The sequence below is a fragment of the Syngnathus typhle genome, linkage group LG13 (genome assembly GCF_033458585.1).
Source record: "Syngnathus typhle isolate RoL2023-S1 ecotype Sweden linkage group LG13, RoL_Styp_1.0, whole genome shotgun sequence".
NCBI lineage: Eukaryota > Metazoa > Chordata > Actinopteri > Syngnathiformes > Syngnathidae > Syngnathus > Syngnathus typhle.
Genome location: NC_083750.1, coordinates 8178363 through 8206177, shown reverse-complemented (window position 1 = coordinate 8206177; position 27815 = coordinate 8178363). Strand labels below are relative to the sequence as shown.

General features: G+C 41.4%; 5 protein-coding genes across 7 annotated transcripts; 2 read left to right on the top strand and 3 right to left on the bottom strand.

The window, feature by feature from the left end:
• Positions 1-4347: 4347 nt before the first annotated feature.
• Positions 4348-7677, top strand: LOC133165992 (spindlin-Z-like). The gene is made up of 5 exons (XM_061295941.1): positions 4348-4458; positions 5230-5271; positions 5482-5741; positions 5976-6209; positions 6729-7677. The coding sequence occupies exons 2-5, from the start codon at positions 5252-5254 to the stop codon at positions 6932-6934; spliced, it is 720 nt and encodes a 239-aa protein (XP_061151925.1). The 5' UTR covers positions 4348-4458; positions 5230-5251; the 3' UTR covers positions 6935-7677.
• A 7104-nt stretch (positions 7678-14781) lies between these two features.
• LOC133166018 (fizzy-related protein homolog) lies at positions 14782-20111 on the bottom strand. Its single transcript, XM_061295980.1, has 14 exons — positions 19972-20111; positions 18993-19066; positions 18412-18540; positions 18225-18288; positions 18009-18139; positions 17844-17926; positions 17577-17760; positions 17392-17457; positions 17146-17248; positions 16802-16986; positions 16490-16723; positions 16168-16272; positions 15825-15917; positions 14782-15707 (listed from the first exon to the last, which is right to left on the bottom strand). Exons 2-14 carry the CDS (start codon positions 19059-19061, stop codon positions 15666-15668), a joined length of 1488 nt encoding a protein of 495 aa, XP_061151964.1. The 5' UTR covers positions 19062-19066; positions 19972-20111; the 3' UTR covers positions 14782-15665.
• Positions 20112-20377: 266 nt separating this feature from the next.
• plekhj1 (pleckstrin homology domain containing, family J member 1) lies at positions 20378-22532 on the bottom strand. The gene is made up of 6 exons (XM_061296035.1): positions 22195-22532; positions 22018-22085; positions 21883-21949; positions 21634-21724; positions 21415-21478; positions 20378-21205 (listed from the first exon to the last, which is right to left on the bottom strand). Exons 1-6 carry the CDS (start codon positions 22286-22288, stop codon positions 21113-21115), a joined length of 477 nt encoding a protein of 158 aa, XP_061152019.1. The 5' UTR covers positions 22289-22532; the 3' UTR covers positions 20378-21112.
• Positions 22533-22599: 67 nt separating this feature from the next.
• On the top strand, positions 22600-24861 carry sf3a2 (splicing factor 3a, subunit 2). 3 transcript variants are annotated; one of them, XM_061295945.1, is made up of 9 exons: positions 22600-22706; positions 23196-23495; positions 23571-23617; positions 23694-23803; positions 24052-24101; positions 24179-24319; positions 24389-24457; positions 24534-24600; positions 24670-24861. In XM_061295945.1, the coding sequence occupies exons 2-9, from the start codon at positions 23298-23300 to the stop codon at positions 24786-24788; spliced, it is 801 nt and encodes a 266-aa protein (XP_061151929.1). In that variant the 5' UTR covers positions 22600-22706; positions 23196-23297; the 3' UTR covers positions 24789-24861. The 3 variants fall into 3 exon arrangements, with proteins under 3 accessions (XP_061151929.1, XP_061151927.1, XP_061151928.1); XM_061295943.1 differs by having other exon boundaries at positions 24534-24861; XM_061295944.1 differs by having other exon boundaries at positions 22620-22702; positions 24534-24861.
• A 138-nt stretch (positions 24862-24999) lies between these two features.
• On the bottom strand, positions 25000-27249 carry LOC133165996 (uncharacterized). Its single transcript, XM_061295946.1, has 7 exons — positions 27119-27249; positions 26643-26743; positions 26092-26120; positions 25933-26005; positions 25720-25854; positions 25553-25650; positions 25000-25456 (listed from the first exon to the last, which is right to left on the bottom strand). Exons 2-7 carry the CDS (start codon positions 26734-26736, stop codon positions 25166-25168), a joined length of 720 nt encoding a protein of 239 aa, XP_061151930.1. The 5' UTR covers positions 26737-26743; positions 27119-27249; the 3' UTR covers positions 25000-25165.
• Positions 27250-27815: the final 566 nt, after the last annotated feature.

The following is a 27815-nucleotide window of genomic DNA, read 5'->3' as shown; positions in this document are numbered from 1 at the left end:
GATGAGATGTCTGCACTCAGTCCAAGGGCTTTCGCTATAGCATGTGTGTTTGTATGCAAACAAACGCACACACACCCATGGAATTAGCACACAACATTTTTGCCTCAATCTCACATTGTTTATATGAAGGTCCTAGTTTTGTATTTGTGTGTGTGTGTGTGTGAGTGGGCCTGCGTGAAAGGGTGGGTGGGTGTGTGTGCGTCAGAGATGAGGGCAGTCCAAGGACACACTCCTCTAGCAGCCTGGGAGCAGCACCCACCCATTCCTTCAACGTCTGTTTCATTTAAACACACTAACACACACACGTACACACTGGCGTCTGGATCTTCAGTGATTATGCACACAGAGATGAGAAGATAAAAAATTACATGCAAGGTGAGGTGTTTTAAAAGCGAGCTCAACATTGTGTTGCTACAAATGTGGGCGAGGCCAACCGCAGTGCATTTCAATAGTTCTGCCTCGACGTGACATATGCCTTCCTTCTCTTTTTTTTCTGCCTCTCCTGCTATACTGACACATCTGTCTGTCTGTCTGTCTGTCTGTCTGTCTGTCTGTCTGTCTGTCTGTCTGCCTGCCTGCCTGCCTGCCTGCCTGCCTGCCTGCCTGCCTGCCTGCCTGCCTGCCTGCCTGCCTGCCTGCCTGCCTGCCTGCCTGCCTGCCTGCCTGTCTGTCTGTCTTCCATCCATCCATCCATCCATCCATCCACCCTAACCCATCCATCCATCCATCCATCCATCCATCCATCCATCCATCCATCCATCCATCCATCCATCCATCCTAACCCATCCATCCATCCATCCATCCATCCATCCATCCATCCATCCATCCGTGTCAAGAAGATTCCGCTGAGCATCAACACTCTTAGGTAGTGAGCGTATCCAATTCCACACTGTACACATCCAAGGGTTGTCCTCTGCCTCATTTTCGCTGCAGCGTTGGCCTTCTGCGGTGTCCCTGGCTGTCCTACTTCAATTAATCATCTCCTGTACCACCCCCTTAGCTTTTTACCTCCACAGGGCCATTATCTTATTTAGTCCATCCCACATACTGAACTCTATTACTATTTTGGGCATCAATCATATCTTTGTTTTGTTTCTGGCCACCCCTCTAGCTCCGCCACTGGTTAAAGCTCGAGGTCTGCAAATGAGTCAGTGAAGAAGACAGGCAGATAGAAGAGGGGGGGGGGTCAGTCATCTAGCAGCCGCAGGCCTCAGCAGAAGCATCACAGTTACTGGACAGTGAAGCAGGCTGAGGAGGAAGCGAGAAGTGCGTCAAGCTGGAATGGTCTAAGAGGAAAAACAAATAGTAAGAGACGGACCGAGAAGCAACTCAGCCTTCTTCGCGTCATAATCATCACATCATGGCTCCCGACGGCATTTTACATCGTTGTATTGCTTATTTCCGCCAAAAGAAGAGAGGCTCCATTCCGACGGATCAATGCGACGTTTTAAAGATCACGAGAATGTGTAAAGCGAATCATTAAAGGCTCTTTTTTCAACTGGAATTTTCATACAACAGGAAGCAAAAGTTACCACCCACTAATTTCACTCCATCATCCACTGATAATATTTGCTTTAGGACCGCCTAGTAACAAGTCAGGACAAAGCTTTGGCTTCTGACGCATCTCATCTATTCTACCCTGTCAAGGTCTAAACTCAGTGACACTTTGGTTAGATTCATCAGCGTGGATACACTCACACATTCAGGCCCCCCCCACACACACATTGATGAACTCATTTCCACACAGACTACCTTTCGCTAAACCCTGACCTCAGCAACCCCGAGGTCTTCCGTGATCACATTTTTACACAAGCATGAATCATTTGAAATTCTTGCTCAAGGGCACATCGATAAGTCTCAGAAGGCAGAAATCACATTGCTGCTTGTTTGTGTAGACGTATCGAAATAGAAAAGCCAGGAACATAGCGACACTGTTACGTGTGCAGGCAGTTACTGTCTTATAGTCAGTAGAACATTTCACATCAGAGAAACAAAAAAAAAATGACTGACCTCATTCTATAGAATTCCCTTTATAGAAATTTAACCTCCAGCGGTGATTTTAAGTGGCCTTGGAGAAGATTGATGACTATGTGCAGAGATGTGTCAAGCGGGCTGTGCATTTTCTGCGTGCGAGCTACAGAAAAGCAGCGACAGTTTAATTGTCGAGGGGATGCGAAGAAAAAACCCCACAGCATCCATCATTTTACACACAGTGCCCCCCGGTTCGTAATAGCCACATTATTTCTCGGGATCTGACGGAATTCACCTGAGGAGAACTGTTCGAGGCATTTCTTTAAGTGGAGACGTTTAAAGGCGGAAAGGTGGAGCTCTAGACGTTGATGGGTCGATTGAGAATTTCTAAATCCGTGTTACGGGGGGGAAAGGATTGCTTCACGTAAGCAGTTTCTATCAGCATGTGTAATTACTCTTGGGCCTAACACTAATGTGATGTAGTTTGAGGTTGAACAGCAGTTTATATGAGTTTTAAAATGAATATGTAAATAGCAATAATGCAGCATTACATGTTGACAGACAGTGTGACATATACAGCGGCCTAATTTCCTTTCACCTGTCCTCTTTTTGGAAGATTGGCTCACCTCCTGACTGAGATTAAATAAACACATGAGCCCATTTTGCGAATTCATTTCCCCCCCCCAGCTCCCCAATGCAGAAGGGTCTGCATTATCTCGGATGGAAGGACAGCAAGGGCCTCTTCCCTTCTCCTCTGCTCACATATCCCACGACAGTCTATTTCTGTCCACCGGAGTGCATCTGATGTCTCTGAGGCCAGTCAGTCAGTAATGGGCATTCAAGTGAAGATCCCACCACAAACCAACAAAATGTGATTAATAGATTTTTTTTGTCTTCTCTACATTTGACCCCATTATGTTACCCAACCTCAATCAATGTGGATGTGATGAGTTTCTAAATAGTCCGTCGTCCCAAACTGAGAGTCATTACCATGATGAGATGTTATTTATGTATACAAAAGCAATCCGGTAATGAGATTTGAATGATCATTGGGTGTGAGGGTTGGCGGTGGAGTGTGAAAAGGTCAGCGGGGACAAAGAGTGAAGGGAGCAGAGGCGAGGAGAGAGGAGATTATTTACAAAATTCATCTGTGAAACTGCTGAGTCACTGCAAGGATAAAGCTGCAAACCAGTTCTCTTTCTCCTTCCGTCTCTTGCTCATCCAAAAGCCCCATCACTAAGAAGCACGTGTCCTCGGCGCACTCAGCCATCAGCACCGAAAGCTAACAACGTGTGCAAACAGCACCAAAGTGCACTCCCTTCAAAAGACATTTGATCACCGAGACTAAATCGTTTGTTTTTGTTGTAGACGTTTCGCGTCGATGCTAAAAAAAAAAAAAATGAACACGAGACGTTGTTTTTTCAAAGGTGTCAATCCTTTGGAAATATTGTTGTAGCTCACTGATGACAATGGCCATGCTGGAGCCAAAGTGGACTTGACTTATTAAGTAAACTGTGGATTGACTCAGCAGCGTCATCTGCTGGAATATTAGAAGCCTTCAAAATACGAATGCTAAATTTCTTTTTTTTTTAAATGCACAGATGTTTTTATGACACGCACTTCCTATTTTAAGAAATGAATCCCAGCAAAAGAAATAACACTCAAACGTCAAAGTGGGATTGGATTAATTTGCAGACATGTATGTCTGCAATGACATTTCATCCCTCTTAAGGTATCACACTTCTATTCACATTGGGCACGTGGCTAATAATAGAGATACCTCATCAATGGACACACGTGTCGCCATTCACCTTGGGTTGACTTTACAACTCTGCAGTATATAATCTCACTGCATACAAGAGACAGAAGAAAAAAAAATCTTTCATTGGATATGAGTCATGCTTCTAAGAGGGCAATTTTTATGCGATTATTACCAAATGGTGGTGATTGTGTTGATTTTAAATAAACTTCGTACGACATTCACGCACCTCAATACATTAATTCGAGTACACCCCCCCCCCCCCAATCGTTTATTGGCTTCCTGTAGATGTTGTGTTGAGTGTGACATCTCGTGGTGGAAAAGTTGACTACAACCATAAATTGAATTAAAACCAGGCGAATAATAAAATATGTATATTCATCATAATAGCAATTCTGCAGACAAGCCTACATAATCCTGCTCAGCATTATGGCTGAAGGCGTTTATTGTCAGTAAATAACGTATACACAAATAACAATAATTCTTATTGGAGAGTATTTATTCAACAAAACTGCACATAGTATGTGATAAAGGGGTCATATTCTGATAAACACGACGCTCCGCCCAAACCCAGAAGTACTGTATTACGTCAAAGTCGCGTCTATTCCCAGAATGCAATATGATTGGATTCTGGGAATTGTAGTCCTTTAATCAGTTTCCTTATTCAGCCTACGTTAGGTGGTGGAATCTGTTCTTCAAAGAAAAGCACACGTGAAAATATTGACCAGGTAGGACAAACATTGCATTCTATTCGCTCTCACGTGACAAATCCATCGAGATGCTTCCAAATATTAATTAATTTCCCACCACATATCTTTATTTGATCAATTTAAAAAATGTAGCTAGAGTCCCCGGGGTAGAAACATTACCGCTTACATGGCGATGCGTTTCCTTTTGTTTAGTTAGCTTACTTGGAAAATGTTGGCGCGACATTCCAATTTAATTTCTTTACTCTTTTCAGTCAATTAAAGACGGCTGATTTAATCATGTTTATCTGCAGACTATCCTATTTTCGCAAGGTTACTCGTTCTCGACGACACGTCGACATTCGATTTAGTTGGCTAACGTTAGCCATTGTGAAGTTAGACATTTATTTGCCAAGCGGACTTGTGTAATGTGGACAAATGTACAACCTGTGCGCATTAGCATGACTCTACAGTAGTGTAATGGTTAGCATTAGCAATAAGCTTTTACAGTCATTGTTTACATCCGGACACTTGGCTCATTTGCATGTGCGGTAAAGTAAACATTCTTTTGAAGCCTGTGTACAATCTCCGCAAAGTACATTAAATGTAGCAAATCAGTGATGTAAAAATTATTATGTGTAATTAAAGTTGTAGACTTGGAGATAAGTATTTCAATTGCATGCACCCTAATGTGCATAAGAGGCAAGGATCTGTAAACATTGTACACTTTTATTTATCTGTAATTGGTAGTTGCGAGAGAACTAACAGAGGGTTGTGTCATGATCACTAACTGGTAACTTTTGTCTCTCCAAGGGTTGTGTGACTTTATGGAAACATGTCAAAGAAGCGGGGCAGGTAATCTCACCCAGCATTATTTATTATTACTTTAATGACGTTTGCTTGATGCAGATTGTTTGCAAGACAATATATTGTTTTAGTTTGCTTTGCAAAAGGATTCTGGTTAAAATCATAACTGAAGATACATAATGTGGTGCTTAACTTTCGATATGATTTGCTGCCAAATTCCCACAAGATAATAACATTTCAATTCCTACATGTGTACAGGAAGCGTAGCAACGAAGAGTTGAGCGAGAGCTCGGCATCCACCATGAGCCCCGACCCGGACAACCTGCTGGGTCACAGAATCCAACACAACTGGCGGGAGAAGGGCAACGTGACCAAGTGGAAGGGCACGGTTCTGGAGCGGCTGACCGTCAACAGCTCCCTTTACATGGTCAAATACGACGGCTTTGACTGCATCTACGGCATTGAGCTCTTCAAAGACGGTCGAGTGTCAAATCTCCAGGTGTTGGCTGAGAAAGTTGGTGAGGGTCATGACACACTCCTATCCTATTTCCCCCCCCCTCATTGTGTCCCTCTCTCATTGGGTGTAGAATTGCTTCGCTAAAATCCATCTGAGCATTTTCTACTTTAGCAGGCTCATTAATAACAACATCAAAACGTAATTTTGATCTCTTTGTGTGTCTCGGCATGTGAAGACGTTGACAACAAAGCAGACTTTGACTTTGACTCATTAAGATGTCATGTCCTTTCCGCAGTGAATAATAAGATCAAGGTGCCTCCCGGGGCAGAGGAGCTGGTCGGCCGGGCGGTGGAACATCTGTTTGAGAAGGAGGACGGCGAGAAAAATGAATGGAGAGGCATGGTGCTTTCTCGGGCTCCTATCATGACCCACTGGTATTACATCACCTACGAGAAGGACCCTGTGCTCTACATGTACCAGCTGTGGGATGACTACAAGGACGGCGATCTGCGTGTTCTTCCCGAATCAGGTAACACCACCTGTGTGTGTACAACAAGCACTGATGTTCTCAGAGAATAATCTGCACAGTACCATTGGTAACGATCAAAACTGACTCATTACTGCCATCTAAAGGGCACATATCAAAGTCAAAGTCTGCTTTATTGTCAATCCCTTCATATATCAAGACACACAAAGAAACCGAAATTCCCTTTCCTCTATCCCACGGTGACGAGACATAGTACACGATGGACATACAAGTAGACGACATAAAATAAAAACCGATGCGCGCAGCCATCCCAGCTGCCAGGAACAGGAAAAATAGCCGATCTGCGCACGCCGAGGTGCGGTGGAAGGCACCGGCGTCGCCGAGTAGACGACCGAACCTGGGACGGCCCCGACTGTAGCCACACATCGCTGCAGGCCAATACCACATTACAGATTTAAAAAAAAGAGAAAAAGAGAGAACACTATTGGAGGCTGCCACTGACGACAGAGCCATCACAAAAAATATATATATATATATATTCTCTTGTCTTCCACCACTCAGAGAACAAACACCTGCTCCCAGCAGACAGGAAGCCTGGGGAGGAGGCAGAGAGCCTCGTGGGTAAACAGGTAGAGTACGTCACAGATAACGGGCTCAAGAGGACCGGGCTGGTCATCTACCAGGTCCCCGCCAAGCCCACGGTGTACTATATCAAGTACGACGACGACGTACACATCCACGTCTACGACTTGGTTAAAACCACCTAGTCCTCGTACGGACAGTCCCAGCCGTTTTGACTCAGCCAGTCGTTGTTACCAGTCGAAGTGTTAGCGGCGACTCCTACCCACCCCAAGCTGGAAGGAAATGCTGCCGAAGATGACAACTATTCATTTCATGGTCTTGCAATATTAAATTGAGGATGTCTAATAACAACAAAGGCATCTTTAGTGTAAATACAATTTGTACAGGCCGGCAGGTGACGACAGCTGTTAAATTCTACTTAAAGAGGGCCAAATTCAACTCTAAATAACATCCCCCCCCCCCCCCTTATTTTTTACATAGTCACACATTGTTATTATACTTCATACAGAATATCTGGCTGTCCTGTCGTGCTTTACGTGTCTTACTGGGTAAGTTGAATATCAAAGTTCTATTCATTTGAGTGACGTGCCGATTTGACCATCGCAGTGAACTCAAGATATCAGTTGAATTGTTCAGACGTTGATTGTGTCACGGATTATTCAGGATAAAAAACGAAAAAATGTTTATAATATCTCAGTTCTATTGTGTAAACTGCAAGTTTTCTACTCTAATGTTGATGTTTGCTTCAACAGTGTTTGTGCTCCATGCTATTTATATTAAATTGTTTTCGTTTTGAAGCCAATCATTATTTACTGAAACTAAATTGTGCGATATGGCCTCAACATATATTGTAATTGTAACCCTGAATTATTGTTCTGTAAATAGTCGAATCATTTTTATGATGCTAATCAAAGATGTTTGAAAATCATTTTCTTTCCTTGTGATTCTTTCACACATTTTATTATGGGGAGATACTATACAAAATTTAAACCCAAACTATCTGATTGCGTAGCATATGTCCTATCCACGTGCGCCATCATGATGCCGGAATGCAATCTCCATTGTGGAATCAATTTTGTTATTACTATTAAGTCTATGTAATATGTGTGCGGGCATCCATCTCGAACCACAAATGTCAGTCTCGGTGTGAAGCAGGAGGAAAAAGCTTTCAAAGATCAACAACGGAATCCGGTTTCATCCTCTCTAGATGGTGATTGTCTGCACTAAATGTCAATCCAATCCATTTAGTATCAAAGTAATATTGCAATTCTCAGAGGAAGGAACACAAGACAGGAATACTGAAAAACGAGTTTGCCTTATTACTTTATGGCTTCATGTTGATAACAAGACAAGATAAAGTGTAAATGTAGTTTTTTTTGCTACAATTGAACACCCCAGCTGTTGTATAAACAAGAGTGATTAAATAGTGTATGCTAGTGGTTATAAAACTTGCATTTTAAAAAATTAACTTAATACTACTTGATGTTAAAATTAACTTTGGTATTTTACTACTTGCTATGCCCTCGTTGATTACCTGGGGGCAGTAAATGACAGACGGATGTATTGTTCATTGAGACGTCTCAGCTCATCAGTACGGCACTAATATTAATCGTTCATTGCAGATGAGACTAAAACATATGTGACTGTGAGAACAACGTTTGTCCATATATGTTGCTGTTTGTGTTCAGTTTGTTGCTTACCGCAACACATACTAGTTAAGATAGCAGACTAAAAATCTGCGTTGTTTTTTTCTTAAGAAAATACACAAAATATAATGTTTTTTTGTTCTATGTTTAGTTTGACTGTATACTTCAACTGAGAGTGGTTATAAAATAGCTTGAAGCCTGTCTTTCAATAATTGGTCACTATTTGTCAAAGGCAGCATGATTCGCTATACAAAAAAAATGGATGGAATCTTGTGTAGTATTGTTTGTCCCTTTGTTGTCGAAATAAGAATAGTTCTAAATGGCTTAATCATAGCAAAGTATTGACCCAGTCATGCATAGGGCTTCTTGTGTGTAGAGAAAGAAACCCTTTCACTCCGTTAATGAACAAGCTAAACATGTTCTTTTTTTTGTAAGACATTCAGAGCTGAACTAAAAAAAAAAAAAAAAAGTAATCTTTTGCTCTCACTCCCTGTCTGGCTTTCTGTGCGTGTTCATTTTTTAAAATTCTTTGTTAGTAGGCAACCTCCCTAAAAAAAAAAAAAACTTGAAATTTACCAGTCATTTTTATTAGCCAATGAACCAATGTCCTTGACTCTATTGTGTTGCTTAGCAACATAAGCCAGTCAGTGGTTTTAGGTATTTTTAAAAAAATTAATAAAAAAACAGTATGCCCTCACTCTGTAGACTTACCTGGTGCAGTCGGAATAAAACAAGCCTTGATGTATTTTCAATTGAAAGCATGAAGCATTTTTTTCTTGAGAAAACATCAGTGGCCATTTTTCTGGAGTCCACTTGAGATGTTACAAATATAATCAATGGACAATCGTCTTTACTTTTGATGGAGCTGTTTAAAATCATGTGAAGATGTAACACGTCGCTAATGAAGCGAGCGTGACTTTTCTGTTCCAGCAGCTTGTTTGCCAAGCGGGGCGGGTGGGGGGTGGGAAAGCTGGGGGATCCTATCAGGTCACTCATGCAGGTATCCTGGTAACAGCCGAATCAAAGGCGTTGATTGTTTTTTTTTTTTCCCCCTTTCTTTTTCCCCATGATTTGATATATTGACACATACTCTATTTCAACATATACAGTGCTTGTCATACCTTGCTTGCCATAATCATTCATGATTTTTATTAATTTTTTTGCTTATAAAAAGTACTGTATGTCCTGCATTGCGTTTGCTACTATACATTTCTGTTTGACTTTGTTTGTTGCAATCAAGCTTTCCAAGAATCCAGAAATGTGAATGTTAAGCTAACACGGGGATCGGAAACTGTTTAGGAAGTTCAGTGCTCCTACGTTGCCCTTCAATGGAACTGATTTCGAATTTTGGCCCTGTCCAGCATTTAAATTACCCAATTGAATAATAATAATGATCATATAAAATACAATAAAACAACAATAATGACAAAAATAATAATAAAGGTTTATATTGCCCATACGGTGTCAATGCTTGTACGGAAAATGGCTGGATGTTTGTTTCCTGTTTCCTCCACATCCATTATAATCCAAATACAAAAAGGAGGGAACGTTACATGCAAAACACTGTGATCATTACGTCTACTTCCGATACGATGCTTTCACACGACTTACACCATCAGGCTTTGTAATTTCATGCTCGGAGAATGCTACTCAGTATAAGTTTGACTAATGTAATTCTTAATACATGCCTTGAAAGGTAGGCAATTATGGGAGCATATTATATTACAATGCCCCAGGAGGAAAACATAAGCAAATATATTATGGAGTGCTGTAATATCAACATATAATGTACTGTAAATAAACTCATGATTCGGAAATGCAAAGCACATGTGAACATGACGAATGAATGAAAAAGCTATATTTGTCACAAACTTGTTGACCTACTTTTGTTCTGACAATTTGTATTTCATACACAATCTATTTTGACATCCCTGCTATGTTTTGGCTGCAAAGCCAAGCACACCCTGATTTGGCAATTTAGAATGGGCACTTAATATGTATTGCAAAATGTATTTTTGTTTACAATCCATCCATGGCAGCAACTTATGATGACAAGCAGACGAAAAGAAATGCTCTCAGGGGAGACAATTTATCTGCGTACCTAAGTGGTACCATTCATGTCATTGCGTATAATTCTTTCCTCAACTAAGCAGCCCAATTTGGACCTTATCACGTCAATGTCTATTTTCATGAGTCTTTTACTTTTATAAAAACTGGTTATTGCTGTTTTGGGGGGGGAAATAGTAAAAAAAAACAGTATCTTATTGGACAGCAACCATAGCCTAAAATAAGAATTAAGGGCTTTTTTTTGACATTTTTTATTCAGGGCTGGAAAATCAATGAGTATTGATACAAGAGAAAAAGTAGGAGATTGTTCATGTGAAGAGCTTATAAAGGAAACACACCAGAGATTTGCACAGGGCTTTATTAAGGTCAATAATACAGATGTAATAAAAAACACATGTGTGACATTACTGGGACTCAAGTGTAAATTGCAGCGTCTTAAAATAGCGTTGACCGTGTGTGTGTGCGTGTGTAGTTCTGCCAGTTCATATCAAGCTTTTGATGGTTGTCAGCCATTAACAGACAGAGAGGAGGGATGAGGTGCATAGGAGCGTTCAAAAAGGGGGGGGATGAGAAATAAATTGGATCTGAGGCGTAAAATGTGAGCTGCTTGTGAGTTGAGAATGAAGTGCTTTGGCTGGTGCCGAGAGGCAGACTGGGACTTGTTGTTCTTTTGAGGAGCATCGCAACAAAATCACTAGTCTTCCACTCAGCACCGCCAACACTTTTTCATCTTTCCTGCTCCGTGTCGCTCGCTTTGCACTCTGGAAGGAAAAGGAAACCAGTATGTAGATTTTATTTATCATCCGTCAAACATTTATCATTTTACAGTTAACTGGGGAAAAAAAAAGTCAAATGAGATGAAATACACTGACATGATCAGATCATCATTTTTGGAGTGACCACATTTTACATTTAAAACTAAATACATAAAAAAAAACTTTGCTCTATTGTGTTTTTGTTTTCTGGTTACTAAAATTTCTGATTTAATGCAAAAATGGAAATAATTTAGTCTTACTCAAATGCTTGCCTCAACAAATCTGTTTTGAACAGCTTTTAAAAAACATTTGTCGTTTTTAAATCTCATTTGATGGAGATTTGCAGTGACACCATAAATAAACGAGTCTGACCATAAATGGGCTTTATTTGTAAATATTTTCGACTGAATTCTAAAACAAATCAGCCAGTGTAAGGACAACAAAATGGGATCTAGAAACCAGCAGTCCTTTTGAATCCTGCATCACACCAATGTGAAATATTCCACAATTGATTCTTCATTGGAGTCAGACATCAGAAGCATGCTTGTGAACTTTAGCTGCCCCTCCACCTCCCCCCCACCCCCCGACTAATTTACCTGTGAAGCCTGCTGACATTCCATCCTTCCTTTGTTGTTCTAATGCCAACCTTTCTGTTCCTCTCAAAAGCAGGAGGCCAAAGGGAAAGGAGAAGGAAGAAGAGAAGGAGGAGGACGAATGAACACAACATAGGCGTTGACAATCAGATGACAAATGGTGAAGGTTATAGAGCCTTTCCTTTCCCTGAGAAGAGACAGACAGATTGTCCTGCATATCCAGTATGTTTCCGAGCTGGTAGCTATGCAACAAGACTGGGAGTCGGTGGAAGAGGAGGAAAGGGGGGGGGGATGGGAAGCCGGGGACACTTTAGTGCAAGGGGGGGGGGAAGGCTGCTGGAAAGAAATAAGAGGTTTTGCTTCACTGTTAACTGGAGGGAAGAGTGTCAAGGAGCTCACTTGGGGAGGAAAAACACATTTCATCTATGTAGTGTTGTGTTAATGTGCAAACGTGCAGTAAAAAAATAAAAGCGTTGAAAGGGAAAAGAAGCGGCGTTGGTTGGGAGCTGTCCATCGTATCGGTGCTGAATGACGCCCTACTTTTTCTCTCCGCGTCCTGCTCGTGTAAAAAAAAAAAGAAGAAGCCACCTGTTGCTGCACGGAAGTTTTCTCACAGGGAAATAGAAAAAAAAACACAACTCTTCTAACAGTGAGGATATAGACGCGGAATTGTGTTTTCTTTTATTTGTCAAATCCCAGCAGCCTGACGACGTGTTGGTATACAATTCCCCCCTCGCTTGACATTTGATTTGCTGCGCTACGTGCCGAATGTTTTGGTTTGGATTGCTTCTACACTTGACACTTCTTCGTCTTCTACCTCTTCTTCTCCCCCAACATATTTGTAAAAACGAATAAAAGAAGAAAACAATGACAGTCATTCTCGAGTCAAAAGACAGACTCACCGTTTGTGCAACATCTGGATGAGCGGGCAAGGTTTCCTTTCCTCCTCCCTCTGATGGCTTTTTCTTTTCTTTCCCTTTTTTGTTCTATTTCCTTAAGAGGAAATGCTCTTGAACGTCTGAGCTGGTCACGGTGGTGTTACTGGGAAGGCTGCAGGCAGATGGATGACAGGCTCTGTTTTTATATGTCTGCCGCCAGAAGACAAGAAGGGGCGTGGTCACATTGAGTGACGTGGCCTTTATTTATTTCATTTTTTTTTTTATCAGACCTGTTGAGGGTGGGGCCCATACCAGGGCAAATTACCTCATGGGTGGGTCATAGGGAATGGACGGTCACTTTATTGGATACAGTTGTCAATCATTTTACTTTTATAAATATAATACTGCTTGAATTTTTGAATGACAATGTTTCAAATATTCATTTAGTCACATTTCCCCACTTCCCGTCGATTGAAAATGACACCATGCTCAGGTAACAACTAATTACGGCCCAGCCTGCTAATGTCACATGACTAACCTCTGAAAACAGGTGAGTCATGATTTTTTTTCCCCTGAGCTCTCAATTCATCTCAAAATGCGTTTTAAAGGTATTGAATGTATATGAAAATGTTCTTAAATTCAAAATGATAGTTCAGTTGGTTCATTCCTATCTTAAGGCACTGTGGTTTCACGTGACAGTCCACTGGGAAACCAGAACTACATACAATGTGGCCTGCGGCGGCAAAAAAAAATAAAAAATTAGTTTGACACCCCTTGCTGCACTCTGGAGAAAACCAAAGAGCACTGATGTTTTTATGCAGTGGATATTCTTTGTGTGCATTCAAGGCCCTGCGAGAAAAAAAAAAAACCTAAACTCATGAATATCAACAACTTCTCCTCTGTAATCATGTTTTTTTCCCTTCTTTTTGATTCCAGAAAGCTATTTAAATCATCCTTGACATCTGTTGTGTGACACCTCAACACAGTATGGAATAGATGGAGGCATCACCCCCTTGGATGAATGCTTCTGAGGTGAGAGTGTATTTGTAAATAAGACACACGAAGGACCTTTTCTGTGCTTTATTCTGTGCTCAAAAAAAAAAAAAATCCTGGATGGCTACGGCTATTAGTTTTATTTTTTACAAAGGCCTCGTTCCTTTGATACAGCTAGTTAACAATGAAGCTCAAGAGTCAGGCTTAAGGGAGGAACCTGGGGGATGCTGCCAGGCTTTGCTTGTATAATGAACATCACACTCTGTGCCTCTTGATAGAAACATCAGGAGGTAGGATTATGCATAGTAACAATCCCCCCCCTCGCTGCTTTCAGAGCTTAATGTTAACATCTGCCCACCACCAAGCAACAGATGACTCTTCTCCATTGTCAGCATTTGTCTGATCACGTTTATTTAGACGGTGTTATAATTGCAACTGAAGGGGACAAAGGCTCCTCAATTAACTTTCTAGCATATTAAACAGAGATGAAAAATATTTTTTTTAAGTATCAACAGCCCATTTTAAGATAGCACCTGGCTGCCTATAAGCTATGAATAAAATGTGAGGCTACTCAAAGAAATCAAGGAAAAACTTATAAAGTGGTGACTTTTGAGCTCGTTTTTGGTTATGAGGGTCATTTATATTTTATGCTCATGATGAAAACAACTAGACAGCAATTTGATATCTTTGGGGAGGACAAAGTGAAGCCTTGGGATGTTTAGTAGCCATTCACAGCTATAGAGCTGAAACAAATGTGGCGTGGATGGTGAATAAACGTCTCGCCACCCTCATACACACTGTCTACGTTATGGGCGTGCTAATGTCTTCGGGAGAGTTTAACCCGAGTTTCACCTTGTAAGTAACTTGGTTAAATTTGACCCTACGGATGTGGCAATAACAGTCAATTACATTAAAATAGCTCCCCCTCGTGGCCAATGAGAAGGGTTCAACAAGTCAATAGAGAAAAGCACCAAAGAAATACTGTTTTATGTATGGATTATGACAATCTCCGACAAGGAGCCGGCCATCTTGGACATAATTTAAAAATAAATCTATAAACAGAAAATTTGTTCACATAATAAAAGAGAAAAACAGCCAGCTAATGCACAAGACATGACGTTTTTAATTGCCCGCCTGAGCAAACAGACATTATTTAACATTCAACGTGTAAGTCAAGTTGTCATAATAAGTACAATGACGTTCAAAGTGGCATTAAACTGCTTTTCTCCACTGCAGTTTTATTACCGAGCATGCCGTTACTCAAAACACATAAATAGCATTCATGTAAATGTGGCACACTCGATAACTCGGCGTTCAAACTGGAAAATAAACCAACTAAAATAGAGGGGTGGCGGGCAGATGATATGGATTAGACAAAAGAAGCGCCCGCACAAAAATAGAAGCGCAAGTCAAATGTCGTCATGTTAGCGAAGCGGAGCATTTTACTGTGCCGCTAATTGTTTTGATTGTAAGGCTTTAATTGCTGTTACTAATAACGCTGGGAGGCAATGTTTTGATTTTTACGGTGGACGTACTGGTGAAGTTTGTCATTTTTGTGCTTATTTTCCAAATGACACCTTTTTGTTTTGGGATGATTAAACATTCATAACACACGACTCACTCATCTCTCCCTGGAGGCAACGCCAAAGTCCACGGATTCAATCCAAATTTTCAATTACACAAATAATCAGTTATACGACAAACACAATGGTAATAATATGCAAAACAAATGCAGTACAAGCAACAACAACAAAAAAAACAATAAATTATTTAAAAAAAATTAAAGACAAACTCAATATTTGGCAGTTATGCACAATTTGGGTCTGTAAACCTGCTGGCTTGGCATTTGAACCATTCTCAACTGGGCAGGATGCGATGATAATCTGCAAATGACTGATGTCGACGTTTAAAGCCTGGACATGATTCATGCAAAAAATAAAATCAAATGCCATTTTTCATCCCAGGTACTTCTGAATTGTGCTGACTACCGGATTCTGGTGAAAAGGTTGAGGACTGACACAGACTCCTGGAAAGGAAGTGGACACAAGTGGGTGAGTAAAGGCATAGAAAAGATGCTGAGGAAAGTAGCATCCATTTAATAGGCCACGGTGCGTTGACATCGATGAAAGTAAGAAAGTCGTACCTTAGTGGATCTCATTTTGCTAAAGACGTTCCAGAAGCGAAGAGTTTCATCTCCCGCCCCCGTCACGATGGCCTCTCCGTCAGGGGACATGGCCTGAACACACATCACCGAAATCCATTTGCCAACGAACAGGTTGGGGGTGCAGATTTATTAAAAAAAAAAGACAAGCATTACATTTTTGCATTGATTTTATATAGTCAGTTTACATACAAAAGGACGTTAAGTTTGTAAAACACAAAAGGTGATGAAAAGAAAACATTTTTTTACATATATTACTCAATAGTACAACAAATAAAAAATACATTAAAAAAAATAAATAAAGGTGGCAAAAATAAATACTGACCAGGTAAAGAACTCTGTAGGAGTGCCCTGTAAGTTTGGCCACTTGAGTGAGGGAGGGATACTTCCACACTAGGATTTGGTTCTGGGAATAACCGTGTGTGCTGACCTGAGAGGGGAAACAAATAAATATATGTAGATATATAAATTTGAGGAGCATGGCTGCTACTCGAAAAGTTAGTCATGCAGTATCAGTGAATAGTATCAGAGCTTTTTTACGATGATCGAGTTCTGTAAAAATGTCCCACATCGACACTGATACAACCTTGTTTTTTCCCCACGCATGTATCCCGACTCGCGTGCAGATTGTAAATATTTTTCCTCACCAGTTCGTTGGTGTGCTTGGACCAGGCCAGGTTGCACACCTGAGAGCCCGTGTCGGTGCACTGCAGGGGCTGGCCCGTCAAAGTGTTCCAGAAGCGGATGCAGCGGTCGGCCGTGCCCCCCCCGGAAGCCAGCAGGCCGTGCTGATGGGGGGACCAGGCGATGGCCTTCACTGCCGCCAAGTGCTCGGTGTACTGCTGCACTGGGAGGACGCTCGAGTGGTTCCATACGAGCAACTGCAAACGTCGAGGGGGATGAAAAACATGTCGAGCTGTACCTTGACCCCGGCTCTAATGACACCACTCTGTATATACCTTGTTATCGTTGCCACCAGATGCTAACAGCTGATGGTCCGTGCTCCACTTAAGACCGCACACTTCCTGCCGGTGTCCCTGGAGCCGGCGTTCGGACTGGAGGGGCGGGGCTCTGATGTCCCGCTGCAGGATTACCCTATCGCGACTGCCTGACGACAGCTGGTCGGCGTTCCAGGCCAAGGCGCCTTGCAAAGGTAATAAAAAGGTAACAAAAAGTGTGCATGGCTGCTTCCGTCACATCATGACGTATTCTTACGCCACTACCCAAACTAGTCCAATCCACGTCATTCATCTCCCCCCCCCCCCAGCCGCCACTGCCATCTGCACTTGGCCTTTCAACTCACCTACTCTGGCCGTGTGTCCCTCGAGTGCAGAGAGCTTCTTCCCTGCGGCGGCATCCCAGATTTGAACGTACCCTTTATGAGTCCCCACAGCAACTAGGTTACCCTTAAATTAGAAACAAACCCAAAAGACTTGAGACGATCAACATCTGCAATGCGGGGCCGGGCTAGACGCATTTAAATTCACCTTCAAAACCATTAACAACCTCATTTACATGATATTATAAGGGGGGAAAAAAAACAACTCACCCTTTCTGACCAGCCCACCGATGTTACAGAGTCACCTTCTACAGAAAGGTCGCACAGACGCGTCACCTGTAAAAGACAATCAAGATCAATATTGACAAAACGCATATGAACCTTGACTCCTAAAAAAATTGAAATGTATCAAAACACATATGTATTAGAAGACAAAAGAAACAAAACACACACACCTGGCTGGTGCAGGCGCTCCACAGGTACACACAAGTGCCGAGCCCCACACTGAGAACATTGAGAGAGGACCAGTCCACAAGATTGAGGTAGAAGTCATCTTGAAGCTCGGGAGCGTCAAGAACTTTAAAAGGTATTTTGGATATCTTGCGCATGGGTTTCCGTGGCGACCGTAGCAGTTTCTGGCTGAAAACAACAATGGCTTGTCTTGGTGAGTATGATCCAAGTAAAACTAAGCTTGATAAAGGCAAGGAGGAAAAAACTTTTACCTGTTGCTACTGACGGGGGATAAAGAATAAGGAGAGACTGCGTTACCATCTTCTTCAAGAGACCTCTTAGTGCTTAAAGAATACTACAAGATAAAAAGTGTAGCTTTAACGTGATTCCAAAAAGAAAAAAAACCCCGGAATGAACAGGATGATGTCACGCTTTACTTTAAAAAGGCTTCTCCTGGTGGGAGTGGATGGCTGAAGGCGGCGATCTTCAGACTGGGGGTCTTGGACTTTGTCGATACCGGCTCCGAGGAGCTCGTTCTTCAGCAACGCAGAGTAAGCCAGACCATCCGCTGAGGGCACATAGGGTCAAAGAAATGATTGCAAATTCCAGAGAGCTCCAATTTTATTCGAGCAAGCAGTGGATGGCAACTTTACCTTTGTTGCTGTCTGCTGTGCCCTCTTTCGTCTTCCTGTTTTGATTGTGTGACTTTTCAATTTCCTACGCCGCAAAAACACGTTAGCTCCATCAACCGAGACCTCACACTTGATTTGGCACAGCATTAACCGTCAGTTCGAGGAATCACTTCGACAATGATGCGACTGACACTTGCAGCAAACTCACATTGATGCGGTGGAAGTTGACGCTCCAGTTGGCGCCGGCCCGCGAAGGAATGAAGCGATCGCCGTGCTTGCTCGGGGAGGACAGCGGGGAGCTGACTGGCGACAGAGCTCGGAGCGCGCCAAGAGATTTCTACACAGCAAAGGAGGTATGCTAAAAAAATGGTTGTATTTGACTTCATTTCAATACATTTGCATTTAATCGTGAAAACTGTAATACAAGCGATTTGTATTAATTTAAACCAGTCTAGTTTTTGATCATGTTTTTGGGGTGGATTTGAACAACCACCAAACAAAAGGGAATCGGGGTTGCGGCTGACACAATGGAGGATGTTAAACAGCAGATGGTGCATTTGTTAACGCCGCCACACATTAACAGTCACAAAAGCTCCAGCTATTTAGATGTTATGGTTTTCTTCTGTTACACCATCACGTGTGTGTCTGTCCGCTTCAAGTGTTTATTCTCACACATTGGCAGTAGCACACACACACACACGCTCCACCTATTTTGAGTAACTTTGGGTGGAGTGCCCATCAGGCTTAAGTAAAAACATTAGAAGTCATTATTATATGTCATGTACTTACTACTGGACTGGCATTTGCATTGTGGATGTTGATTTGCCTTAGCAGCCTGGACTCATAGTCCTGATCCATAGTGCCTGCAAATAGGTTAGCAATAAATTCAAATGTAACATAACACATTTTCGAAATGTATCTGCTACTCAGACGGCAATTATATTAGCTTCGAGTTCAATAAAACAGGCCCAGATTTTAACACTGAGGTAAGTAAATTGAGACAATAGCATAATTAATACAGTAGTTGTACTAGGTTCATCTTGTTTTTTCTTTTTCAATTACTTCTCTGGTTCTTCTATATCAAACAAATTTGTTTTAGGTTCATTTACCTGACATGTTTCGGCGGAATCTTCCGCCTTCATCAGAGACTCTGATGAAGGCGGAAGATTCCGCCGAAACATGTCAGGTAAATGAACCTAAAACAAATTTGTTTGATATAGAAGAACCAGAGAAGTAATACAGTAGTTGTTTTTTCTCTCAAGTTAATAATTAATATCTGTGATAATCCGTTCGTCACTGAGCCACCAATTACAGAACATCTTGAACATTATACTAAAAAGTATTGCGCAAATTCTGTCACAATAAACCCAATCAAAACAACACTGTTCTGGAACAATAACAAACACAAACACTCGTTGGGCTGAACATTGCAATTCATCGAATTCAAATTGACATCACAAAACAATCAATCTGATAGTTTATTGTAATACAAATTGTATTTTAAAAAACAACATAGATGAGGAACTCGGGATTTTATTTTTATTTTTTTTACATCTAATCTTTAAAACAAGACGCAAGCAGTAGTAAATGTTAGAACGTATTGTATTCTGAAGCGCATGACATACGTCAAATTTGTCAAAACAATGGAATGTTGAAGGAACCTCTCCGGCGATCTTGCTAATTATAAATAGCTGCAGCAAGCGACGCTAGCTGTCTAGAAACTTGATCAGCACCATTATTGACAAATCGCATTTAGATTTACACTCACCGGTCCCGAAGAAAACTCCTCCGATCCCACGCCCGGCACTATTACTCCCTTCCCGGTGTCAAGTCTTAGGAGGGTAGTTTGTTTGGTTGGTGTTAAGGTTTTAGAGAAAGGGATGAGCTTCTTTGGCTAAGCGCTGAGGATCACGGGAATGTGTGACGTCACCGTTTTTGAATCGCGCATTTCTGTTACCAAGGAAACGTGACTAAAACAGTATATTCTAAACTTTTACCCACTATTTTGTTTCGTTGTGAAATAATATATCATTAGATAGTATGAAGGCAAAGTTGCACCATTCTATAATGTACCAGCGCCATTTTGAATCAGACTTTGCCAATATTTGTGTAGATCTGCAGAAGTGAAAGTCAACAAATACATTCAACGTGAAGAAAACAGGACACTTTATAAATACTGCTTATGAAATGGATGTTTATGCATATAAACACTATATTGCAGCCTACAGAAGTCTTTACATGTAATGCGGGTGAGCTATAGCGCCATACAAAAACTGGGATGGTCCAACTTAACCAAAGAAATGTGAAAGTGCAATAGAAAATACAAAGTTAATTCAAGTACATTTTTGAAACTGTTATAAAATAAACCCCCAAAACCAAGTACTATGTGCAAATGCAAGTCTTTTGTTAAACCAAGTAGTTTCGATGAGCAACTATAAAAATAACCTTTTAAGAATTTTCTTTCGACCAAGTAAAAACAAAAAATATATATACATCCAGTATATAATGTATACACAATTGTGGCTCAACGCAGCATTTCAAATTCCACAAGCAACTCTAGGCTTAATTTCTCTAAAATGGTGCACAGTATCCATTAACATTTTTCCCGTTGTCCTGATTGATTCTACCAGTTGCAAATCAAATATTGCCTTGTGACTCACAGAAATTACCATATCTATAATGACAGTAGGCCCATATTTACTCTAAAATAAAAACAGTTTTGATGACAACGCCACAGCAAGCCAGTGGTTTCAAAGTCCTACAGCCAGTAGTCAACTGATGAAAAGCAATAATCTAAAAATAATGCAAGAACAAAGGAGTGCTTTCAGTAATGCCACTGTGAGTCCAGGGTGGTGGTACTATCGAGGTGGCGAGAAGAACCGAAAAGAAAATGCACAATGGTGGTCTGTCTACATGGAGGAGGCGTCCCTGGGTGAATGCTGCAGGCCATTAGTCACTTGAAAACGAGCTTCGTCTGATATGCCGTACTGCTCCAATGGATCCTGCGGCAAAGTAATAAACATGAGCTCAGTATAGATCAGGCTGTACAGACATGATATACTCCACTCTGAGTGAAAGTTTCAAACAGCAGAGACAGCAAAGGGTCTTACGGTTTGGCTGATCTAGCACGTAAAATTGGGTGAAATTCCGTGAACTGTACCTGATGTTCAGGCAAATGTTGACATTGTGTACACAGAAAAAATGAAATTACTTTTCCAGTGAGCCTGTGGATTTCAGTTCTGTAGAAGATGAGGTTTCTTCTCATGAATTCATAGCTGTTGAAGAGAAGAGATTAGTTCTAAGGAAAACTTTATGCAGAGGAGAAAGATCTGAGCTTGAACAATCTACTTAAAACAAAAAATTTAACCAGACTCATTGGAGTTTTCTATTTATTAAACATTCAAGATGAGCCTATGTTTACCACGCATACCTTGCCTTGATGATGGAGTCTATCCACTTTACACACTGCTCCTCAGAGTCACACTCAAAAAGATATTTTCGTTCTGCATCTTCCAGAAACGCTGCAAACAAAAACAGAGCTTTGTATGTGTTGCAATTTTGCATGTCTGTTCAAGTAGCACTCATTTGAAGGTTTATAAATGCTCCAGCCAAGTCATCAGGATACACGGAGGGGGGTCATAACATGCAGACATTAAAATCCAAAATTGCTACCACTCACCAATGGAGAAGGTCTGGCTGGCCTCCTTCTCCACCCGACACTGCTCCAATAGCAGCGCTCCAGCAGGCTAACAAATGAATAAGTCATTCATGAATGGACAATATATCAACACAGCACTAATGTAATTGCACTCACTTCTTCCTCATCAGTCTTAAAATAGAAGAGGAAGTTAACGACGAGTTTCACTAGCCTCCTCTTCACAACTGCAACACAAGAGTGAAACCAAGGTGAAACTCACAAACCGGAAGCTGTCATGTGGCTATGCTGCTAAGCTAACATTTGTTGTCAGCGGTATTAATAGGAAAAGATTACCGTCTCCTTTCTTGGGTCCACGCATCCCCAGCTCGGCGACCATTTCTGAAGGTTGTCGGCTCAGATGCATCATCTCCTTCTCGTTGTAACGCATCACTGACAGTAAAAGTTCAATTTAGCACGAGCGCTGGACACACTAGATACGGCCATTTCCCATAACGAAGACACTACGACGTTATAATGTACGTCGTTAGAAACCCTGAGTGATATTGTTAAATAAGTTTCTCCATCGCAAGGTGTTGTTTGATGGCGATGACGGCGGAAAACAAAAAGCAAAAGTGTCTGTTCTCGTTCCAGGCGCACAACGCAGGACCACGCCTCTTCGCACGTTGTACGGAAGTCGGAAAGGGTCGAACTAGGCGAAACGCGATGTTCTATTTTGTGTGCCTTCCAACCGCTAGATGTCGCTAATAACACAATCGAAGCAAGTAGAGTCCCAGTGAAGAATAAACAACATGCGCATGCGTCCTGGCCGCATTCACTAGTAGCGTGATCTTAGCGTTATATTGTAGGTAAGTGTTACGAAATACATATTAATAACGAATAAGTGAGGTTTAATGTTTTTATCGCAGTGAAGCACACTCATATTTTTGCTGTTGGAATTCAATAGTCGTGTGAAAAACCGGTTTTAACCAGCTAGCTAATTGTGTTACTTAGCATTAGCTTTGCCGCTCCGCATTCAGGAGCCACCGGTCACATAATTGTAAAACATCTCGAACCAAAGTCGGCTGGCCGCTATAACCAAAAGTGTGTGTTGTTGCTTAAACAATATAACTTGTAAGACTAATGTAATTGCTAACTTGATTGAAAAAATTCAAAATGCGTACTTGTCTAAAACTGCTCTACTGTAATCCCCCGTCTATTACCCCTATTCGCTAAATCACCTTTTTTTAAAAATATATTTAATATTTACAATAGCCTAAAACTTAGTCAACAAATGCTTCATGTGTTTCTGCTCAGAATATTCTAACTCTTTAACCTCTTATTATTTCCCCACCTAGGTGACTGAAACAAGACAGACAAAAAGACAGCTGTACATTGTCAGATTAACTGGGCATTTTGCCTGGGAGAATTTTCCTGTTTTGGTCAATCACCTCTCAAAAATGGATTTCCAACATCGAGCTGGAGGGAAGACTGGAAGTGGAGGGGTGGCGTCCTCCTCGGAGAGTAATCGGGACAGAAGAGAGCGGTTACGCCAACTGGCTCTAGAGACCATTGACATCAATAAAGACCCCTACTTCATGAAGAATCATTTAGGATCATATGAGTGCAAACTTTGCCTGACGCTTCACAACAATGAGGTTACAATTTTATTCTGTACATGTACATTGTTTGTGACTTAAGTGCAATATTAACTGTGCTATTGGTCATTATAGGGCAGCTACTTAGCCCACACACAAGGAAAGAAACATCAGACCAATCTGTAAGTACCGCATCTTATTTGATCTGTGAGCAATTGTTGGCATTTTCTGGAGATGTTAGATTTTGTTTGTCTTCAGAGCACGGCGCGCTGCCAAAGAAGCCAAAGAAGCTCCAGCTCAGCCAGCGCCAGCAAAAGTGAAGGTCGAAGTCAGGAAATTTGTCAAAATTGGCCGGCCTGGATACAAAGGTAAAGTAAGGGAATGTGATTACAAACTGCTCAAAAAAATGTCAGGGATATTGTGCTTTGGTTAAAAATTCATAATGAAAGGTCAAGTCTGCAAAAAGTCCTCAAACATGGATACCTGCATTCAAAGTTTAAAGGAGGTCACCTGTAAAGGTTAAACTGCATTTTAGCTACTAATTTAACCCAAACTATTTGTGAGTGTACAATTGTGTAATTTATTTTATTATCAAATGTCATCATGTCCTTCTCAGTAACCAAACAGAGGGATCCAGAGACTGGGCAGCAGTCATTACTATTCCAGGTTCGTGCTAATTGCAAAACAAAAATGAAATCATATGAGAACTAAATGAAGCTCAAGTGGATTCCTCCAACCGTCAGATTGACTACCCAGAAGTAGCAGAAGGTATTGGGCCGAGACACCGTTTCATGTCTGCATACGAACAGCGCATCGAGCCCCCGGACCGTCGTTGGCAGTACCTGCTGATGGCTGCGGAACCTTACGAGACTATCGCTTTTAAGGTGACTGTTGCTTACTCATTTTAGTTTGTCTTTGCTGTTTTATAATGTGAACATCTTGGCTCTTTTCAGGTCCCCAGTCGAGAAATCGACAAAGCCGAGAGCCGCTTCTGGACACATTGGAACCGAGAAACAAAACAGGTACCAGTTGCAAGTCTTTGACCCCTGAGAAGGCGTGTTGTATAAGTGTTTTTGTTCCCCCCCTTTTTTTCTTTAGTTCTTCCTTCAATTCCACTTTAAAATGGAAAAAGCCCTCCTGCCACCAGGTCCTCCGCCTCCTGCTGGTATGAAGCGTCCTCCACCTCTTATGAGTGCGCCTCGTCCACAAAATGAGTCCATGCCCCCGCCTCCAGGTGGGATGGTCCTCCCCCCCGGTGCCCCCGGTACCCCTCAAATGCCCTCTCAGATGGCCATGCCACCAATGCCAATGAGGCCGCCTCCCCCCGAGGCCCTTGCAGCGGGTAACAATTAATTGTGTTCAAGTTCTACATTTAAAATCACACTCATTTTTATGATTTTATAATTAAAGGTTCTAGTGGGAAAAACGGTCTGTATTTGTTTAAAAAAAATTGAAATTGGAACCTGTACAATAACATGACAGTACCTTTAAGTGTTTTGCCTCAAAGTTGAGAATAACATGAAACTTGGGACAGTGCAGACTAAAATATTTTGAACAAGATGTGTTGAAGGAAAGGAACACATTGGTGTTTTTTTTATTTACGTCTTCTCTAACTATTGACAGCTTTACTAAAACTAACAAGCAAGTTGGATTTAGGACTACGACAGCGATAAGGAATTATGTCCCAACGGAGAGAAATCATCCTTTTGGACATTTTTATTTTCTTCTCTTCAATCGGTGTTGGATACCGCATCCTCCTTTCCCACCTTTTGCTCATCTTCATCCGATGTCTTCGGCATGTCCTCCTTCCTTTTCTTGTTTTTAGCTTCTTGCTCTCGGACTTTCCTGGCCCTTCTGGTCTTTAATGTCCCTTCGCTCTTCTTCATGAGTTTTTTGTCTGGAATTGGTTTGTTTCGAAGACCTCTTGAGCTTTGGGCTTCTCTCCTCGTCCGTTTTTCGTCACCGTCGTCATCGAGGTCCGGCAACCACCAAAACAAAACCTCCCACAGAGTTGTCTCAAGCTAAAAACATAAAGTGAGTGTTGATTTTTATTTTCTTTAACAGTCGTTCAGCGTTTCTGATATCGTGACAGCCGAGAAAACTTCTACCCATTTTACCTGCGGCGGTTTTCCTCTGTGTCGTAACGTGGTCGGCTGTCTCACGGTCAAATCGGCTTCTTCCTCCTCCTCCGCTATCCCTCGACTGCGCAGAGTCTCTGTTACATCAACAAAACGACATTCGGCCTTGTCCTCAAGTTTGAACTTCGATCGTTCTTTGTGCTCACCGTGAAGTCTCTGGAACCCCGAAGTGAGGACCAGGATAGAAATGGCCACAAACAGACAACGGTTGAGTGTGACATTCTCCCACGGTGTTTCAATCTGACTCAGATTCTGCATGGACAAGGTTTTTTGGACCGGAACTAAAGGAGAAGAAAATCGAATGAATTGATTTGGATCGTTTTAACGTCAGATTGACAGCACACATTATTGAAACCCACATTTTTTGGGAGGAGTTGATTCCATAGTTATAGTTGGTTCTACTTTTGGAGGCTGAAGAACTGCAGACGTTTCCTATACAGCTCGCATAATGTCATTTACAAAACGTGATATGAAAGAAATGAGGAAAAACACATCATACTGCTTGTTTAGATACCAACCTCTCTTACTTTGCCACTCGCATACATTTCTGCAACAATAGACATTGACATGAATTAAAGCCAGCTTGTTACGAAATACTTAAAACTTAAGAGATGAAAAACATCAAAAATGTAAAAAATTCAATTCATGCTAGAATGGAAATATTTGGTATTACAAATGCACAATAATTTTTATTTTTTAAATTGGCATGCATAAATAAGACCCCTTTAGGAAAAAGCAGGCCTTGCCTTATAAAAAGCAATATTTGATCCTCTCGGGCTCACAAGCATCCACAAAAATAGTATTTGGTAATCTCTTTCCCAAAAAGCACATAAATATTCTGGGATTTAGGCTAATTACTCCTGTCGGAATAAAGCAATGATTCATCCGCCAAGTATCTCTGTGAGACAACTCGGGCACATTATCACTGTGTTGCACTGGACAGGGAATCATGTTTCAGTGGCTTGTACAGGTATATATATATATAGTTGAGCTTTTGTGTATTTACAGTCGGCGTATTTCATGTGCAAGGCATCACAGATTGTGTGTGTGTGTGTGTGTGTGTCACCACCTGGTCGGCGAATCTGTCGGACAGGCTTCTGCGGAGGAGGATCTTCTCTTGTTAGCCCCAGCTCCTCTTCAAATGTCTCATAGCTTTCCTCCATGTCTTTCCTGAGACAAAATGACACGGGGGGATCAAAAATAACAACGTGGAACAACATGTCACCTTGGTGGAAATTAACTTGTGTAAAAATCACATTATTTTTTTAATCTACCTGAATTGTCTCAAATCATAGTGTCAAAACCAATTTGAAAGAAAGTAAAACTATCTCACCTTTACATTTACAGAAAATGCTGAAAGACCCTTATGACATTACATGACACTGAGTTAATGTCCTTGCACCACTATAAATAGAAGTGAGGAAAAATCTCCACACAGAGACTAATGGATGCATACAACACACACACACACACACAAAAAAAAGCAGGTGGTATCCATACCCAGATGAGACCTAACCTTTGACCCGAAGTGAAGGAAGGACCTACCTGAGTCGACATGTGAGAATCCTGAGGCTGTGTCGAGGGGCCTTTGTCACAGAGTTGTTGTTCCGCCGCGGAGGCAGCGGCACAATGTGAGAAGCTCTGACAGCCAGAAACAGGTGTTGGAGAATAGGAAAAAAAAAAAAAAAAAAAACGTGTCAAGTCAGAGGCGTTGACTGAGGCCATGCTGACATCACCATGTGCTCTGCAGCCGGCAAATCACAACTGTGGGCTGAATGAAAGAGGAAGAGGCCAACAGGGCACTGAGGTTTTCTCATAAGTCACAATATATCCATCAATGATTTTTCTCAAGCTGCTGTCATCACTAGAGTGACAAAATAATAATAATTTCATTATAGTTAAGTACAGTTTTTGGTTATCTGTACAGTAGACTACTTTACTGCAGTTCAGCCAAGTACTTTGCACTAACTTTTTTTTTAAACATGAATTCTCTATATTTGTAATGCGTTTGCCACCTCTGCAAGACAAATGTTTCTTTATTCACCAGCAGAGTGCGCTATTGTGCTTGGTGAATTGCTTTGTATAGTCCAGTAGTTGCCAAGTAAACATTTTATGCAATACTACATTGTCCTAAAGGTTAGACACATGTTTGCTCAATTTAGAAGTTTTATTTCTACTTTTAAATGTTTTTTTAATTTGGAAAAACAAATCCGCGATGTAGTGAAGCCGCGATAAACGAAAC

Bases quoted from the DNA above. Each gene is read 5' to 3' on its own strand.
- plekhj1 (XM_061296035.1), bottom strand. From the start codon at position 22,288: ATGCGTTACAACGAGAAGGAGATGATGCATCTGAGCCGACAACCTTCA. The intron at 21,725-21,882 runs GTGAGTGGTAGC...TTTTGTTTGCAG, and splicing joins CAGCCAGACCTTCTCCATTG to CGTTTCTGGAAGATGCAGAA. The intron at 21,479-21,633 runs GTATGCGTGGTA...TCTCTTCAACAG, and splicing joins GACTCCATCATCAAGGCAAG to CTATGAATTCATGAGAAGAA.
- sf3a2 (XM_061295943.1), top strand. From the start codon at position 23,298: ATGGATTTCCAACATCGAGCTGGAGGGAAGACTGGAAGTGGAGGGGTG. The intron at 24,102-24,178 runs GTTCGTGCTAAT...TCCAACCGTCAG, and splicing joins AGCAGTCATTACTATTCCAG to ATTGACTACCCAGAAGTAGC. The intron at 24,458-24,533 runs GTACCAGTTGCA...TTTTTTCTTTAG, and splicing joins GGAACCGAGAAACAAAACAG to TTCTTCCTTCAATTCCACTT.
- LOC133165996 (XM_061295946.1), bottom strand. From the start codon at position 26,736: ATGGAGGAAAGCTATGAGACATTTGAAGAGGAGCTGGGGCTAACAAGA. The intron at 26,006-26,091 runs GTTGGTATCTAA...CGAGCTGTATAG, and splicing joins CGAGTGGCAAAGTAAGAGAG to GAAACGTCTGCAGTTCTTCA. The intron at 25,855-25,932 runs GTGGGTTTCAAT...CTTCTCCTTTAG, and splicing joins ATCAACTCCTCCCAAAAAAT to TTCCGGTCCAAAAAACCTTG.
- LOC133166018 (XM_061295980.1), bottom strand. From the start codon at position 19,061: ATGGATCAGGACTATGAGTCCAGGCTGCTAAGGCAAATCAACATCCAC. The intron at 18,140-18,224 runs GTAAAGTTGCCA...ATGTGCCCTCAG, and splicing joins CACAGCAGACAGCAACAAAG to CGGATGGTCTGGCTTACTCT. The intron at 17,458-17,576 runs GTGTGTGTGTTT...TGTCTTTTACAG, and splicing joins GGAGCGCCTGCACCAGCCAG to GTGACGCGTCTGTGCGACCT.
- LOC133165992 (XM_061295941.1), top strand. From the start codon at position 5,252: ATGTCAAAGAAGCGGGGCAG. The intron at 5,272-5,481 runs GTAATCTCACCC...ACATGTGTACAG, and splicing joins ATGTCAAAGAAGCGGGGCAG to GAAGCGTAGCAACGAAGAGT. The intron at 6,210-6,728 runs GTAACACCACCT...TCCACCACTCAG, and splicing joins GCGTGTTCTTCCCGAATCAG to AGAACAAACACCTGCTCCCA.